General features: G+C 31.7%; 5 protein-coding genes across 5 annotated transcripts; 4 read left to right on the top strand and 1 right to left on the bottom strand.

Annotated features, from left to right (window-relative positions):
* Positions 1-614: 614 nt before the first annotated feature.
* Positions 615-4,218, bottom strand: LOC123891247 (mannan endo-1,4-beta-mannosidase 4-like). The gene is made up of 5 exons (XM_045941092.1): positions 3,886-4,218; positions 3,531-3,725; positions 2,678-2,800; positions 1,525-1,736; positions 615-975 (listed from the first exon to the last, which is right to left on the bottom strand). The coding sequence occupies exons 1-5, from the start codon at positions 4,216-4,218 to the stop codon at positions 615-617; spliced, it is 1,224 nt and encodes a 407-aa protein (XP_045797048.1).
* A 1,176-nt stretch (positions 4,219-5,394) lies between these two features.
* LOC123902194 lies at positions 5,395-7,244 on the top strand. The gene is made up of 5 exons (XM_045951860.1): positions 5,395-5,497; positions 6,170-6,238; positions 6,340-6,483; positions 6,578-6,651; positions 6,759-7,244. The coding sequence occupies exons 2-5, from the start codon at positions 6,179-6,181 to the stop codon at positions 6,889-6,891; spliced, it is 411 nt and encodes a 136-aa protein (XP_045807816.1). The 5' UTR covers positions 5,395-5,497; positions 6,170-6,178; the 3' UTR covers positions 6,892-7,244.
* A 2,897-nt stretch (positions 7,245-10,141) lies between these two features.
* Positions 10,142-11,388, top strand: LOC123902193 (putative expansin-A17). Its single transcript, XM_045951859.1, has 3 exons — positions 10,142-10,307; positions 10,618-10,939; positions 11,079-11,388. Exons 1-3 carry the CDS (start codon positions 10,142-10,144, stop codon positions 11,386-11,388), a joined length of 798 nt encoding a protein of 265 aa, XP_045807815.1.
* A 998-nt stretch (positions 11,389-12,386) lies between these two features.
* On the top strand, positions 12,387-14,399 carry LOC123902192. The gene is made up of 5 exons (XM_045951857.1): positions 12,387-12,516; positions 13,233-13,301; positions 13,403-13,546; positions 13,641-13,714; positions 13,827-14,399. Exons 2-5 carry the CDS (start codon positions 13,242-13,244, stop codon positions 13,957-13,959), a joined length of 411 nt encoding a protein of 136 aa, XP_045807813.1. The 5' UTR covers positions 12,387-12,516; positions 13,233-13,241; the 3' UTR covers positions 13,960-14,399.
* A 2,208-nt stretch (positions 14,400-16,607) lies between these two features.
* On the top strand, positions 16,608-18,085 carry LOC123902191 (putative expansin-A17). The gene is made up of 3 exons (XM_045951856.1): positions 16,608-16,750; positions 17,075-17,396; positions 17,548-18,085. The coding sequence occupies exons 1-3, from the start codon at positions 16,618-16,620 to the stop codon at positions 17,855-17,857; spliced, it is 765 nt and encodes a 254-aa protein (XP_045807812.1). The 5' UTR covers positions 16,608-16,617; the 3' UTR covers positions 17,858-18,085.
* Positions 18,086-18,121: the final 36 nt, after the last annotated feature.

Genomic DNA, 18,121 nt, shown 5'->3' with positions numbered 1-18,121 from the left:
AAAAAAAGAGGTGCATAGATTAACCAACTTCAAGCCTAGATATTTTAGAGCTGCAAATGGACCCGACCACCAACATAGTACAAATCCATGCACTAATAATTTACTGCGAAAGACGATAGTAAAATCACAGCCATTTATGACCAAATAATCTAAATTCAATCTTGAAAGACTGAACTAGATTTAAGGACAATGACAGCCGCGAGTGCAAAACTGAACTCGAAGAAGCAAGTCCAGAACCTAATACACCACATAGTCACAATATCTTGCGTTCTTCGTCACCATTTTTGAGTCAAAAAATCCATGGGATGAACAAAAGTGGAAGACTTTTTAAAAATGAGGTCAACTTTATGAATGAGTTAAAATATAAAGGGAATAGAATTGTAATTGAGTCTAAAAGTAACAACTACAAAAATGACTCACGAGGCAAACACGAGTAGTAGAAATATTTATTGATTTAAATAAATTTTTTATTTTATATAATTTTTGTTACATTATATGATATGATGATATATAATATCATGCACATTTTTTATTGATAAGGAAATTGGACTGGTTCCATAAAAAAAAGGGGGAAAAAGAAGAAAAATAGATAGAATGAAAATTATTTTCTACAATTATACTATTTTGATTTTTGACATTTTCTTAGATTGATGTTTAATGACCTTGGCAGTTGAAGGATGATTCTCAAAAATAACTTGAAAGCCATCTCCATAATTATCCATTCCTTGAGACAGAAGTTGCCAGAAAATTCCACCAGCACATGAGCCTCCACTAAAAGCACTTGTAGATATGGCTTTGTATATTTTCCTAAAGTAACTATTCCTTTTAGCTATGCTATGTCTAGATGAGTTTGAAGATTTTCCAAACTCAGCTATAATAATGGGCTTTCCTAGAATAGTATTTGAGTCTTCAATATGTGATTCTATCCATTTATCAACAAATGCATTTATGACTGTCTTGTTTGAGTTTGGTAACCTGCATCATCCATAATCTCAATTGATGTTGGGCGGTTTGTTTAAGCTTTAAAAAAATAATTTTTTTAAAAATAAATTTAGAGAGTTTTTTAGAGATTTTGAAGAAAATCTAAAGCTATTTTCGTTTGTTTACAATCATAAAAATTTATTTTTTTAAAAAGTAATTTACAAAAAAAATAAATTTTGAAGAAAACTATTGAAAATAGCTTTTTATTTTGAAGAAAAAAATTGATTTTTTTACTAAAATTATTTTTTGAAAAAATCTGAAACAAACACAAGTAAAATAAACAAAGTGATTGTTTTTTTTTAAAAAAATAGATTTTTTTGCTGAAAAATCTGAAACAAATAGGGCCATTATGAGCAATTTGTTTTAGATTTTCTAAAAAAAAAAATTTGAGATAAATAATTTAAAAATTATTCTTTTAAATTTTTAAAAATCATATAAACCTAGTTTTTTTTTTTTTTGACAATACATATAAACCTAGTTGAAAAAACATTCAAGTTGAAAACTATGCATAAAAAATGATTAATGAATTTATATAGGATTTACCACTCATCAGGGTATAAATGGATGGTGGCAAAATCAATTTGAGGAATTTGGTTGTTGGAGATAAAATCAGTTCCGGATGGAATATAATTGGGATTGGGATTGAACTGCTTTTTTTGTGGCATTGTTTCACCATAGTATCCTTCAAGACCTATTTCCAGTAAATGATTCTTATCGATGGATTTCACATAGGCTGCCATCTCACTAACCCAATTCTACAATAATAATTCATGCAAAAGTACGTGTCAGATTCATAATAACTTGATGGGTCATAGGGCACATGTTAAAGAAAAATATGCAAATCAAATAATGAATTTAAGTGGCACAAATCATTTATATATCATGGTCTTGGTTTATATGTAGTATAGGGAGTAATGCTAATGTTGTTTTTTCGGACTGGTGTAATAATTCTTTAGGTTGTTTTTTTGTTTATAAGGTTCTTGAATTGTAAGACTTAAATATGTCTTATATTCCTTATAATTCAAATTTTGCTTATAAAAAAAAAAGGAATAAATTTGAGTTAGGGTATAGTCCAAATTTATGCATTAGTTTATGTATTTTTCTCTCTTTTATCTTTTTTTCCTCAACCAAACATATCCTTAAAGTGTAGAAATAAAATGTAACATAATTAAAAGAGTTTAACGAAGATGCACCGACCGTGTAAAATAGTTTTACATGACTATTCAATAAAAAATTATCAATTTACCATGTCATATTAAGAAAGGAAGGTGAAGTGGATCACATGACGGAAAATATGATTGTTATTAGTTGACGGTGTAAAATTATTTTACAATGTTTATGCATATTTCTTTTTCTCTAATTAAAAGTAGGTTGATAAATAAATAAATAATGTAGTTAAAAATTTAGAAGGGTTGTATAAAAAAAAGGAAATTACTTTTTTAAGAGACCTATATTTAAGGTAGTATAAAACTTTATGTATTTAAATTAAATCTTAAGATAGTATTAAATCATCTTAAGAAATAGATAATATTATTTTATTTTGACTCACCTACAATATATCTACATTTGACTCATTAAATAATTATTTGTATTAATCATTTTATCCTCTACGGTGAATTCCTCACTTTAGAAGAGATATAAATAAATTTAAAATAAATTACTATGGCAAAAAAAAAAAAAAGTAAATTAAAAGGACCTGAATTGATTTTCCGGAGGTGTCATTTTCATAATGAGGTTCATTGATAAGTTCCCAGGCGAAAATAGTTGGATCATCCTTGTATAACATTCCATTTATGGTGTTCTTTCTTGTCAACACAACCTGCACTCAATCATCCAAAAATAAAGGCATATATGACTCCGTAAACTTATCTCAGTTGATAGAGACATTACGTTATATATGTAGAGGTTGAAGTTTGAACCCCAAACACTTTACTTATACCTTAAGGATGAAATTTTTATCCACTATACTCTAATTACAAAACAAAACAAAACAAAAATAGATGAACCTACAATTATACATGTGTTAATGAATCCCTTGTCCCTATTTACATAGTCATTTCAATAATTTTCACGTACTCCCTCCGTCTCATATTATAAGTAAAAAAAATCACTTTTTCATATCCCAAATTATAAGCAAAAAAAACTAACTTTTATCATTTTCAAGATAAACTTTTACTTAATTTACTCTCTCTCTTCTTTTCCCCATAATCAATAACCAATAAAAACTGTTTTTACATCTTCCCATGAAACTTATTTCAACAAACACACAAAAAGTCAACCTTGAAATTATCATATTTTACTTTTCTTAATAAGTGTGAAAATATTTTTTTTGCCTATATTATGAGACGGAGGGAGTATATTAGAAAAAAGTGTAGTGTAATTACCGTGTAAAATAGAGGGTCGAAGTCCATAAAAGATAAAAATAAACTAAGAAACTAAATGAACATTCCGGCATACAAACTTATACTTATGAAATGTCATTAAATATGACACTTTAGAATTCCTAGGAGGAGACTCAAAGTAAATGCACAAATACTAGAAAACCAAACCTTAACATGATTTTTGTAGTATTGCTTAATAACGGGGTGTGTAAAGAAGTCATATTCACTTTTGACAGTTTGACCGCGTTCTCTTGCCCACTCCACATATTTCTGTTTACCTCCTAAATCTGCCCAATTATTTACCAACCCAAGTATAAGTTGCACTCCATATTTTCTTGCTTCTGATATCACAAAATCCAATGCCTGCGTACGTACACAACCACATATTTAACGAAAATAATATATGAGGGTGAAATTACAGCTAATAAGGGTGTAGGGGCCGGAGTTCGAATCCCAAACACCCAATTTATTAATTATAAGAATGAAATTTCTACTTGACCAAAATTAAGAAATCGAACGTTACCCTAAAGACATTTTCGTCGTAAAAACCAGGAGAGATTTGAAGGGCTTTATAATCTCCATCGTTGTATGCCCATGTTCTTCCTAGGTTTAAACCATGTTGAGAAGCTTGTTGAAAAGTGGAAGTAACCTTAAATCTTGTAGATGGATCAGATGCAAAGATCATTAACCAATAGGAATTGAACCCGTTCACATAATGTGGTTTTCCATTCAAAATAAAATGGGTGCCATTTCTTTGAACAAAATCGGTACCAACGTTAATTCTTTGGCAAATCCCATGTTGAACAATAACCAAAGACATTAGAAAATATGTTAATACTAAAATTTGGAACCCCATGTTTAATCACAATAACCAAAATGTATATGTTGCTCTCTCACTCTTAGAGTCTCATTTTATATAATCTTTGAAGAAAAATGTAGAAAGTTAATTTGTACTATTTAATACAATAATACCCACAAATTAAGTAATTTCTTGTTTTATTAAATAGTAGTTGAAATTAGAATTAGAAAGATAAACAAAATACTATCAATTTTTGGAAACATTCTTTTTGAAGACTTACTTGCCAAAATATAGAGTCAACAAAATGGAAAAATGAGTCAAAAGAGCAAAATCGTATCACATACAATATGTTCTATCTTAATGGGCAGCTTTGTCTATTGTTTGCTTTAGGTTATGGTTGTTTGAATGTAAGAAATATATTTAATTTCACTTTGTTTGTTTATCAATTTATTTCTATGAAATATCAATATTTTTAAACACCTCAAACGGGTATTTGATAAAAATCAAGAAATTATTTTGTCTTAATTTGAATGTTCTTTTCTCACTAGAATGCAATGTCATTTTCAACCCAACTCAATTTATGGAGTTGAGACATTCGAATGAGTTTGACAAAGAAGTTTAAACCCGATCATTTACATAACATACCTAACCACTATATTTTCCTATTATATAAAATGAAAATGTAATAGTACAAATTAACTTGCAAAATCGGTTAATAAGTGATTAAATTATGCATCAAATATCACTAATTTTTAGTACTCATCACCGAGTCTCTGCCTCCTCCTGCTCATCCTCCTGAGGCTCAGGCCGCACATGTTGTTGAATCTCCCGTTGTCATGCCCATTCTCGCCTTGAAGACGCAGTGGTCGATTCACCTCAGTTTCCTCTAACGCAATCCACTTATGAACAATAAAACACACATCATCAGAACAAATTTCAAAAATTTCAAAAAATCACCATCATACATACTCACTAGTTAACTAGCAAACTGAATTTATTACTTAGGGGATATTTTCATAATTTAGCAAGATGCGCAAGAAGAATTGTGGGGTGCGAAAAGCAATTCTCAGCATGATGTTCATATGGGCCCTTCATGTAGGCCCAATTTCTTTTAGCCCAATATCAAATCTGTTAGACGAAAACGCGCGCATTTCAAAACTTGGAGTTTGGAATGAAAAGAAAGCTTCCATTTAGAAGTGAAAAAGTAACGCGCGCATTCAAAGCCAGATCTGCAAATTTTCGCGAGATCGCTCTTTCAGTCTGCTTCAATTCTTCTCTTCTCTAGCAAGTTTCAGATTCGAACAATCAAATAAAACGCAATCAGAAAACCTAACCGGTAAAATCATCTCAACCGTGTTTTCATCTTCTTCGTTCTTAGTTCTTACAACCATAATACGAATTCATCAGATATCTTATTCATTGACCTTCCTTTTTTTCAATTAACGTTTTCGTAATTAATCGAAGCTAGTTTCCTTAATCAAACATCTATATGATATGAAAATACTGTTTCCTTTCGATTTGGTTTACCGTTTATGCATCTTGATTGTGTTCTCAATCTGTTCAATATTGTGTTATTTATTTGTTAATCGTTACAATTGTATTTGTATCATGAGTAATTTTACCTTCAGATTTATAGATCTTCATATTTTGCTTGCCAATGCTATGCCAGGGTATCGTACAAGTAATTTTACATTCAGATTCATGGATCGTTTTCAATTCATGGATGAATTTTCTAAGTGATTTCGAGTGTATGTATAAACTTCTCCAAATACATTCATGTAATTAGAAATATTAAAATAATTTCGTTTATAATTATATATTCTTTGAATATAAATTGCTAGTATAAGTTCGAAATTAATTTTAGCATCTTAATTATATGATTTAACTTCTTCGTCAATAATAAGAAGACCTGTGAGAAATTTTCGATAATTGATCATAATAAAGTAATTGTAGTTGAGAAATTTGTGTAACCTAGAAACTGTAATTCAAAGTTATTCTGTATCTGTAGGTTTAACCAATGTCAACTCAAAAGGGAAGCATGAGCAGTGGATCTACAAGGAAACGTATGAAGCCTGAGGTGATTGTTTTCGTCTTTGAACCTTTTCGCTGTTATGAATATTATACCGCATTTCTAGCTTCCTTTGATATTTCATTTGTTTTTATTTTCACAATAAACAGGTTGAAGAAAAGATAGGAGATGAAGCTGAGTCGCAGATTGTACTTGTACAGGAGGAAGGATTGGAGACTAACCAAATCGGGTCTGAAGAAATGGAACTCAATATTTCTCTTGTTCTTGAGAAGATTGAGAATTTTACTCAGAGGGTATCCATATCTAGTTATACACTGTTTGAAGCTAATAATCATACTCTAGATAAATGGAAACTCTTTCAAATGTTTAATGGTGGATTGCTTGTAGGTATCTGAGCTCCTAGAATCAGGGAAAACAATGTTTAAGGACCTGTGCAATGATTTTGAAGAGAAACTGATTATGTGAGCTGTGAAGTTGCTTTTGAACACTCAATGGAAACTATCTTTCAATTTTAATAATGATAGTTTTTGAATGTATGGTATGATCCTTTTAATTTTCTAATATGCAGGATTCACAAGGAGCAGGTTGAAAAATGGCAGGAAGAAATCAAGGAATTGCGTGCACTTGATGCCTCAAATGAGGAAGCCAATGCTCTTCTGCAAAATGCTCGATATGTACTTCAGCTCTGTCGTAATGATTAGTCAAGATAGTTGGTTGATCCCAAACATTAATCAGGTAAAAAGTATACATTGATAGAAGATGTGAGAATCATTGGGATCCAATTCGTTTCTATTGGACTGTGTTTGGTGTTTATCGTTAGATTAAACTTCTATTAGAAATATATACTTGCGAGTCACCATATTTGGTTAATCTTGTTCGAGGTATAGAAGATATTTTAATAGTAGTGACAGATAAATATGTAGCATCTTAGTTTGAAGGATGTCACTTCAAAAACAGGATCAATGTTTCTTGAATTTTGCAAGTGCTGCATGGAAAATACTTGCTCTAGTCCAACCTTTTACACTGTAAATGTATATGTGTTTTGAACTTGCCTTTGTTCTAATTCAACTTGCATTGACCAATTTGTTGGTGATGATTTGAGCTCTGCTAAAGCATAGCATTATTGAAATTTGAAAGGTTGATTGAGATTTGAGCTCTGCTAAAGCATAGCTGGTTTTCTAACGTCTACTGATAAAAGTGAAAATTTATGATGTTTTTAATATGTCTTAACCTTTACTTGGAAGGCTAGAACCCATTTGTGCTCCTTTCGAAAACAATTGTACCGAAGCCTTTTAATTTGTGAGAATACTATAGAAGCTTTCTGTAATTGGTGTAAAGATTTTTTACACTACCACTCAATCATAGTCGTCAAATCATTAAAAATGTTTGACTTTAACCAATATATACTTCTAATACTTCTAAAATCACACAAATGATTTAATGTGATATATAGTGCAAAACGTTTTCCACTGACATCTCTTTTTTATGATTTTTACTCAATCAAAATTAAACACTTACTGTAGTTATTAACTTATTGTGCAACTATGAAAGGGAAGAATATGCGATCAACAGATCCAGTTAATTTGAGCCCTTTAAAACTTGTACCATTTCATTTTCACTATCATTTTGTTGTAATTTTTAACTAGGTTCATCTGATTCACTAGTTCAGTATCTTTAAAAGTGGAAAAAAGATAGTATGTGAAAAATTTATGTAAGGGATCTATGTAATTCAACATTCTAAAATGGTTTCTCAAAAAACAAAAAAAAATCTAAAATGGCCAATATGGTCCTCATGTGTGAACTGTGAACATGAAGCAGTGGTTGGTTGTTGCACATGGCAGCAGGATGCCATCTGCCATGTACCTATATGGATGGAAGTTCAATGAGATATGGTATAATATATGGCATTTATAGCTAACCAAAATATTTGATTCAAGTGGTTAATAAGTTTTTTTGTCAGAATAAATTGTTAAAAAGAACTCGGTTTTGATTTCAAGTGATAATAATTCTTAATTAAACTTTACTTACATTGCGTCTGAACTCTAAATTACAAAAATTTCCTTTCTCTAAAAATCATAGGATTTACTTTCTCTTAAAAAAATGTCAATACCCTTCTTGAATATTTACTACTAATATAAAACCTTTCCTTTCTTGTTGACTAAGCTAAATAAGATAAAAGTCATTTATAAGAAGTGAAAAGTACAAGAGAAAGTTCAGAACAACAGAGAGGTACCACGAGTACATTCGACCAAAACCTAACAATCTCTGAGAAAAGACTGGAAAAAAAGAAGAAGAAAAAACTATAAGTAAACAAGGAGGCACACTAACAACAAACTAGAATCCCTCAAAAGCACCACCACAAGAAGAAGAAAACCCATCGGAGAGATAATGTAAGTAAATATTGTCGTCCCTTTCTCATTCATTTTGGTCAAATATATACAATAGTACGTGAGTTCTATTTGGCTATAATTAAGGTAACGGTAATATACAATTATTATAATAATGAGTGATTCTAATAATTAGTATATATTGTTTCCTTGTTCTAACAGATCCCCGAAGTCGAAGTGGGAGGTTTCCGTATGCTGAGGCTGTCTCGAAAATCATCAAAAAGTATGTGTGGAATACCTTTAGTGAAGATATCAGCAATCTGATAGCGAGATGGAACATGGAGAACACGAACCTGGCCACGTGCAACCTTTTCGCGAACAAAGTAGATATCCATTTCAATATGTTTAGTGCGTTGATGTTGAACGGGATTGCCGGAGAGATATATTGCACTAACATTATCACAATAAACAATTGTAGTCTGTAGCTTTTTGGATCGGACAATGTAATTCCAAGAGAAGGTTTCAGATCCAGCAGGACTCTACGACGACATTAGCAACTCCTCTGTAATCGGCTTCTGCACTAGTTCACCTGATTCACTAGTTCATAGCAAACTCAGATGCAAGGAGTGTCATAGTAGACTGGCGAAGAGCATCAGATGATGTGGTGAGAATTATGTCATCAACATAAAGAAGAATGTATGTCATGTCATTTTAAATTTCTTGCTGATAAATAAAGAGAGAGTGATCGGATTTGCTATCTAAGAAACCAATAGTAAAGACAAAGTCGGCAAACCGTTGATACCAAGCGCGAGGGGCCTGCTTGAGGCCATACATGGATTTCTTCAGCAGACATACATAGTCTGGATGGACAGGATATCTAAAACCCATTGGTTGATGCATATAGACGGTTTCATGAAATTGGCCATGCAAAAAAGCATTTTTACCTAGAAACCAATTATATACCATGGATCTAATATTAGTATTATTGTCTTTCACCACACAATATATAACATAGAGAATTAAAACACTACATACTACCTCAGTACCCTTTACTAAATCATGAAATTTAAAAAAGTTAGCTATAATATTAAATTTGTTGATAATTGATATTTTAAATTTAATTTTTAAAAGAGAATTAGTAATGTCTACAATAAAATATTTATTGCAGATTGCAAATATATATATATATATATATATATATATATATATATATATATATATATATATATATATATATATATATATATATATATATATAACAATTAGGAATATATTAGTAAAAAAGTAATTAATGTAGTTGAAAAATTCAAAGAGGTCTTATGCAAAGACGGAAAAAGCTCAATAGAATATTATATTTAGGGAGAGAAGTAGTAGTATACAATTAGCATAATCGTAGTATAATTTGAATAGGTCGACTCTTATTCACATCCACATGCCTGTATTTATTTAATGCATGTATATCACAATAATTCTTTCTGTAATAAGAATAGAATAAGTTTTCAGTCAACATCACATTCTTTATTCGACAATTTGCTAAACATCCTCATTCCTCAACTAGAGTTATAAAAACCCACATGAGTGTATCATCTTAAGCACAAACTTAAGAAATTTTAACACCAAAGGAATGGAAAAGACAATTTTCATTTGTGTAATAGTGCTTGTGGGGTTGTTCACCTCAGAACTAAGGGTAGCTGTTGGGGAGTCCGGGGGTGACCCAACAGTAGCCTCAGCAAATTGGCAGCATGCTCATGCAACTTTCTATGGTGGAAGTGATGCCTCAGGAACTATGGGTAAAATGCAACTACACTTTATCTTGTGTGTGTTTTTATCATCATTTCAAAAATTCATTTGGAATAACAAATACAAAACAATAGTATTTTTGAATTTCCACATATGATATATAGTTTCAAATTGCGGCTTTGGTCGTGGTTACACTGCAAAACTTTATATTGCGGTAAAATGCAGTCAAATGCTCCACAATTGTGGTTGTGATACTAATACATGCGAGACCTCTTGACCGTTACATTGCAGCTGTAATTGCGATTACATGCCGCAATTTAGAACCATGTAAGTGAGTAATTAACTTGTTTCGATTTGTAGGGGGTGCATGTGGATATGGAAATCTATACAAAGATGGTTATGGAATAAAAACAGCTGCATTGAGTACTGCTTTGTTTAATGATGGTAAATCATGTGGTGGTTGCTATGAGATTGTTTGTGATGCACGTCAAGTTCCCCAATGGTGCCTCAGAGGAACTTCCATAAGAATTACTGCCACTAATTTCTGTCCCCCAAACTTTGATCTCCCTAGTGACGATGGCGGTTGGTGTAATCCTCCTAGACCACATTTTGACTTGTCTCAACCAGCTTTTCAAATGATCGCGAAATATAAAGCTGGAATTGTTCCAATCCTTTACAGAAAGTATGCTTTTGTGGTCACTTTCTTTTTTTTCAACAACAAAATAATCCCTTAAATGACACATAATGTAATTTTACACCTTTATTGTTAAAGTGATGAAGCTAGCTAACTTATTGTTCAATGTTGTGTTGTATCAATGCAGAGTTGGGTGCAAAAAAAGTGGAGGCATAAGATTTACAATCAATGGAAGAGACTATTTTGAACTAGTGCTTATAAGCAATGTAGGGGGAGTAGGGGATATTTCCAAAGTTTGGATCAAAGGGTCTAAAATGAAAAAATGGGAATCCATGTCAAGGAATTGGGGTGTTAACTGGCAAAGCTTAAGATATCTAAATGGTCAGAGCCTATCCTTCAGAGTACAACTCAGTAATGGAAAGACTCGTACAGCTATTAATGTGGTACCCTCTAGTTGGAGATTTGGTCAGTCTTTCACCAGCAAGGTTCAGTTCTGAATGAAAAAAAAAACATAAATAAATATTAGTATCTAGTATACATTAGTCTTAGTATCCATTTCAATTTACTAATTTGTTTATAGAAGGGAATAGATAAGTTATTAATGAATCTCTATGGTTATCTTTGAAATTGTAAGGATCAAACAATTTAGTCATCAATTTACAAAAAAGAAATTTAGTCCCTTAATTAAGAGGGTGTCATCAATTAATTTAGTCTTTATACTAAAATATGTTTTTATTACCCTTGTTGCATTAAGACACACGCAACATTTTAAATAGTGATTGTAATTTAATCTTTATCCTTGGTAGTGCATTTTGTAAGCCGTATCTAAAATGCACAACTTATAACTTATTGCGATAAATTATAATATTTTGTTATCATGGTGTCTTGAGTCACAAGGCAAATCAAATAGCAGATACTAGTATTGTGGAAGAAAACAGAGTAAAAAATATTCAATGAATTAGCCATTCAAATAGCAACTATTTTTTAGCACTTTTAACTCAGTCATGCTCATTCTCGCTGTGAAGACGCAATGACCGATTCACCTCTATTTCCTCTAACGCGATCCATTTATGAACAATAAAACACGCAGGAACAGAACAACCAAATTTCAACAACTTAAAAAAAATAAAAATCAGCATCTTTTAAATGTTTGCTATTTAACTAGCAACCCTAGTTCACTACTTAATAGAAGATGACAAAAAAAAAATTCAAAATTTTCTTTGCGGCCTGTAGCGGCGTGTAATCAAAATTTACATGTTTACTATTTGAATAATTTTTACTCCCCCTCTACTTATATAGCAAAATTTGTTCATTAGTAAACTATTGGACGGTGGTATTTTCGGAATTTCACAGTGTGCGCGAGAAAACTTACCGTGTGCCATCTAGAAATTCTCAGTATGGGCCCTTCATGTAGGCCCAACTACGTTGATCCCAATATCCAGTCTGTTACACCAAAACGCGCGCATTTCAAAACTTAGGAGTTGGAACGAAAATAATGCTTCCATTTTAAAAGTGAAAAAATAAACGCGCGCATTCAAATCCAGTTCTGCAAATTTTCGCGAGATCGCTCTTTCACTGTGCTTCAATTCTTCTCTACATATTTTCGAGATCAGAAAACCTAACCGGTAAAATCATCTCAACCGTTTTTTCATCTTCTCCGTTCTTAGTTCTTACAACCATAATGCGAATTCATCGGAATATCTAATTCCTCGATCTTATTTTTTCAATTAACGTTTTGTTAATTAATTGTATCTAGATTCATTAATCAAACATCTATATGATATGAACATACTGTTTCCTTCGATTGCGTCCTCAATCTGTTCGATATTATGTTATTCGTTTGTTAATCGTTACAGTCGTAATTGTATCATGAGTAATTTTACCTTCAGATTCATAGATCTTCAGATTTTGCTTTGCCAATGCTATGTTAGGGTATCGTACAAGTTAACTGTGCAATTCATGAATTTTCAGTTGTATTGTGTTATTCATTTGTTTTCGTTTTCAATTCATGGATGAATTTTCTAAGTGTTTTGGTTACATGTGTAAATTTGATTATTGATTGCGAGTGTATGTATAAACTTCTCCAAATACATTCATGTAATTAGAAATATTAAAATAATTTCGTTTATAATTATATACTGTTTGAATATAAATTGCTAGTATAAGCTTGAAATTATTTTTAGCATCTCAATTTTTTTTTTTTAATTCTATGATTTAACTTCTTTGTCAATAATAAGAAAACCTGTGAATTTTTTTCGATAAGTGATCATAATTAAGTAATTGTAGTTGAGAAATTTGTGTAACCTAGAAACTGTAATTCAAAGTTGTTCTGTATCTGCAGGTTTAACGAATGTCAACTCAAAAGGGAAGCATGAGCAGTGGATCTACAAGGAAACGTATGAAACCTGAGGTGATTGTTTTCGTCTTTGAACCTTTTCGCTGTTATGAATATTATACCGCATTTCTAGCTTCCTTTGATATTTCATTTGTTTTTATTTTCACAATAAACAGGTTGAAGAAAAGATAGGAGATGAAGCTGAGTCGCAGATTGTACTTGTACAGGAGGAAGGGTTTGAGACTAACCAAGTTGGGTCTGAAGAAATGGAACTCAATATTTCTCTTGTTCTTGAGAAGATTGAGAATTTTACTCAGAGGGTATCCATATCTAGTTATAGACTGTTTGAAGCTAATAATCATACTCTAGATAAATGGCAACTCTTTGACATGTTTAATGGTGGATTTCTTGTAGGTATCTGAACTCCTAGAATCAGGGAAAACAATGTTTAAGGACCTATGCAATGAATTTGAAGAGAAACTGATCATGTGAGCTATGAAGTTGCTGTCGAACATTCAAAGCCGAAACTATGTTTCGCTTGTTGTTATATTTTGACAATTTGTAGTATGAATTATGATTCTTTTAATTTCAAATATGCAGGATTCACAAGGAGCAAGTTGAAAAATGGCAGGAAGAAATCAAAGAATTGCGTGCACTTGATGCCTCAAATGAGGAAGCCAATGCTCTTCTGCAAAATGCTCGATATGTACTTCAGATCAGTCGTAATGATTAGTCAAGGTAGTTGGTTTATCCCAAACATTAATCAGGTAAAAAGTATACATTGATAGAAGATGTGAGAATCTGCGAACCCTGGGAATACTTGGGGCAGTTTTGGATCATTAGGATCCAATTCATATCTGTTGGATTGTGTTTAGCTGTCTATCGTTAGTTTAAACTTCTATTTGAAATAGATACTCGCGAGTCACCATATTTGGTTAATCTTGTTCGAGGTATAGAAGATATTTTAGTAGTAGTGATAGATAAATCTGTAGCATCTTTGTTTGAAGAATGTCATTTCAAAAACAGGTCCAATGTTTCTTGAATTTTGCAAGTGCTGCATGGAAAATACTTGCACTAGTCCAACCTTTTACACCGTAAATGTATTTTGGTTTTGAACTTGCCTTTGTTCTAATTCAACTTGCCTTGACCAATTTGTTGGTGATGATTTGAGCTCTGCTAAAGTATAGGATTATTGAATTTGAAAGATTGATTGAGAATGTGAGATGTTTACTAGCTGGTTTTCTAACGTCTACTGATAAAAGTGAAAATTTATGATGTTTATAATATGTCTTAACCTTTACTTGGTAGGCCGGAAGGAACCCATTTGTGCGCCTTCCGAAAACAATTGTACCGAAGCCTTTTCATTTGTCAGGATACTATAGAAGCTTTCTATAATCGGTGTGGTGTAAAGATTTTTTACACGACCACTCAATCATAGTTGTCAAATCATTATAAACGTTTGTTGAAATGGCAGAATATGCAATCAACGGATCCAGTTAATTTGAGCCCTTTAAAACTTGTACCATTTCGCTATCATTTTGTTGTAATTTTTAACTATGTTCACCTGATTCACTAGTTCAGTATCTTTAAAAGTAGAAAAACGATAGTATTTGAAAATTTTATATAAGGGACCTATGTAATTCAACATTCAAAAATGGCCAATATGGTCCTCATGTGTGTGAACTGTGAAGCAGTGGTTGGGGCACATGGCAATAGGATGCCACCTGCCATGTGCCTATATGGGTGAAAGTTCAATGAGATATGGCATAATATATGAGATTTATTAATAATCATTTTATAGCTGATGTTTGTCAATAATACGTTCTGTTTTTTTATTATATGATATAAATTGTGGCTTTACATTTTATTTGAATATGTATAAGTACGGAAATGGATTCTTGTAATCACTATTTGACTGGTTAATAACGTTAATAAAATGTCAATACTCTTCTTGGATATTTGCTAATATAAAACCTTTCCTTTCTTGTTGACTAAGATAATAAGATAAGGTCATTGCACATATTTGGCTATTGCATGTTACTACTACACTAATAAAGCAAACATCTGTGCACATTTTCTTCGATTCACTTGCGTGTACGATTTGAGTTTTTCTCAAACGGAATATTTGCAAAAAACCTTAATTTACTTTGAATTCTTTAATTTAGCTTTGAGTTTACGTAATTCTTTAAATACTGAATGAGATTAAACCGGTTAAACTTTCGATCAGTACAAACAGTTAAATCATGGTTGAAGCAGATAAGATTCACAACTAAAAACATAGCTAGTTCACATTTTAATAGTAGTTCAATTGGTATTTCAGTGCAATTTTGTAAATCATTTAATTTTTTTTAACAAGCAAATCATTTAATATTGTTGATTTTTGACGATTAAGAGAACAATCTTCGGTCGTTAAAAGAATATTATTACAAAACAATAATTTAATTATACACTTTATCGTGCATTACAAGTTGTCTAAACTACGTTTGATTGTACCACTTACGTACCACGGGTCTATATTAGTATTGTCTTACTATTAAGTGCAAGACAATACTAATATAGTATTGTTTTAGTATTGTTTTAAATGGTTGACTATGATATTAAATGGTTGTCTATATTAGTATTGTTTTAAATGTATCATTTTGCGGAAACTCCTTAACCATTTAAACTCAATATATTGGTTACCTTGTCACCCTTTACTAAATCATGAAATTAAAAAAGTTGACTATGATATTAAATTTTTAAGAGAGAATTAGTAATGTTTACAATAAAATATTTATTGGAGAGTGCAAAAAAAAAATATATAACAGTTTTTTTTTAAGTTATTATGATATTAGTACGAAGTTTCCACCGTTGTTAGTGGTGATTAATCTCTGTCATGGAACTTGTGAGGCACACGAGGTGGGTTCTCCCCTCCCAACCGAATTTTCTTCATACGCATGAGTCACGAATCGAACCTCTTACTACAAACTTAAGGGGACCAACACCCTTATCACTTGAACTAATTAAGAATATATATTGGTAAAAAGAATAATTAATGCAGTTGAAAATTTTAAAGAGTTCTAATAAAAGACAGAAAAAGCTCAATAGAATATTATATTTAGGGGAGGTAGTAGTATGAAATTAGTATCCATCGTATTATAATTTGAGTAGATCGACTCTTATTCACATCCCCATACCTGTGTTTGTTTAATGCATGTATATCACAATAATTCTTCCTATAATAAGAAAAGAATAAGTTTTCAATCAACATCACATTCTTTATTCCACAATTTGAATTTGAGTTAGCTGTTCCTATGGACTAAACATCCTCAACTAGAGTTATAAATACCTACATGTGTGTATCATCTTATAACTTATAAGCACAAACTTAAGAAAGTTTAATACCAAAGGAATGGAAAAAACAATTTTCATTTGTGTAGTAGTGCTTGTAGGGTTGTTCACCTCAGAACTAAGGGTAGCCTCAGCAATTTGGCAACAAGCTCATGCAACTTTCTATGGTGGAAGTGATGCCTCAGGAACTATGGGTAAAATGCAACTATACTTTGTCTTGTGTTAGTTTTTTTTATCATCATTTCAAAAAATTCATTTGGAATAACAAATACAAAACAAGAGTATTTTTGAATTTCCCCATATAACATGATAGTTTCAAATTGCGGCTTTGGTCGTGGTTACACTGCAAAACTTTATATTGCGATAAAATGCAGTCAAATGCTCCACAATTGTGGTTGCGATGCTAATACATGTACGACCTCTAGACCACTACATTACAGCTGTAATTGCGATTACATGCTGCAATTTAGAACAATAGAAGTGAGTAATTAACTTGTTTAATTTGTTTCGACTTGTAGGGGGTGCATGTGGATATGGAAATCTATACACAGATGGTTATGGAATAAAAACAGCTGCTTTGAGTACTGCTTTATTTAATGATGGCAAATCATGTGGTGGTTGCTATCAGATTGTTTGTGATGCAAGTCAAGTTCCCCAATGGTGCCTCAGAGGAACTTCCATAACAATTACTGCCACTAATTTCTGTCCCCCAAACTTTGATCTCCCTAGTGACAATGGTGGTTGGTGTAATCCTCCTAGACCACATTTTGACATGTCTCAACCAGCTTTTCAAACGATCGCCAAATATAAGGCCGGAATTGTTCCAATCCTTTACAGAAAGTATGCTTTTATGCTCACTGTTTTTTTTCCCGTCTAATTATAATCGCTTAATGACACATGATGCAATTTTGCACCTTTATTGTCTGTCAAATTTTGTCAAAGTGATGAAGCTAGCTAACTTATTGCTCAATGTTGTGTTGCATTAATGCAGAGTTGGCTGCAAAAAAAGTGGAGGCATAAGATTTACAATCAATGGAAGAGACTATTTTGAACTGGTGCTTATAAGCAATGTAGGAGGAGCAGGTGATATTTCCTATGTTTGGATCAAAGGGTCTAAAATGAATACATGGGAATCCATGTCTAGGAATTGGGGTGTTAACTGGCAAAGCTTAAGCTATCTAAATGGTCAGAGCCTGTCCTTCAGAGTCCAACTCAGTAATGGTAAGACTCGTACAGCTATTAATGTGGCACCCTCTAGTTGGAGATTTGGTCAGTCTTTCATCAGCAAGGTTCAGTTCTGAATGAAACAAATACTGAAATAAATAATTATCCAGTATACATTAGTCTTCACTGCATCATTTTATAAATATATATCCATATAAATTTAGTGATTTGCTTATAGAAGTTTATAGAAGGGAAGAGATATGTTATTATAGTGAATCTCTATTGTGATCTTCAAAATTGTAAGGATCAAACAATTTAGTCATCAAATAAAAATAAAAATAAAAAAACAAAATTTAGTCCCTTCACAACTTATAACTTATTCTGATAAACTATAATCTATT

Source organism: Trifolium pratense, linkage group LG1, assembly GCF_020283565.1.
Source record: "Trifolium pratense cultivar HEN17-A07 linkage group LG1, ARS_RC_1.1, whole genome shotgun sequence".
NCBI lineage: Eukaryota > Viridiplantae > Streptophyta > Magnoliopsida > Fabales > Fabaceae > Trifolium > Trifolium pratense.
This window is presented reverse-complemented; position numbering and strand designations above follow the sequence as displayed.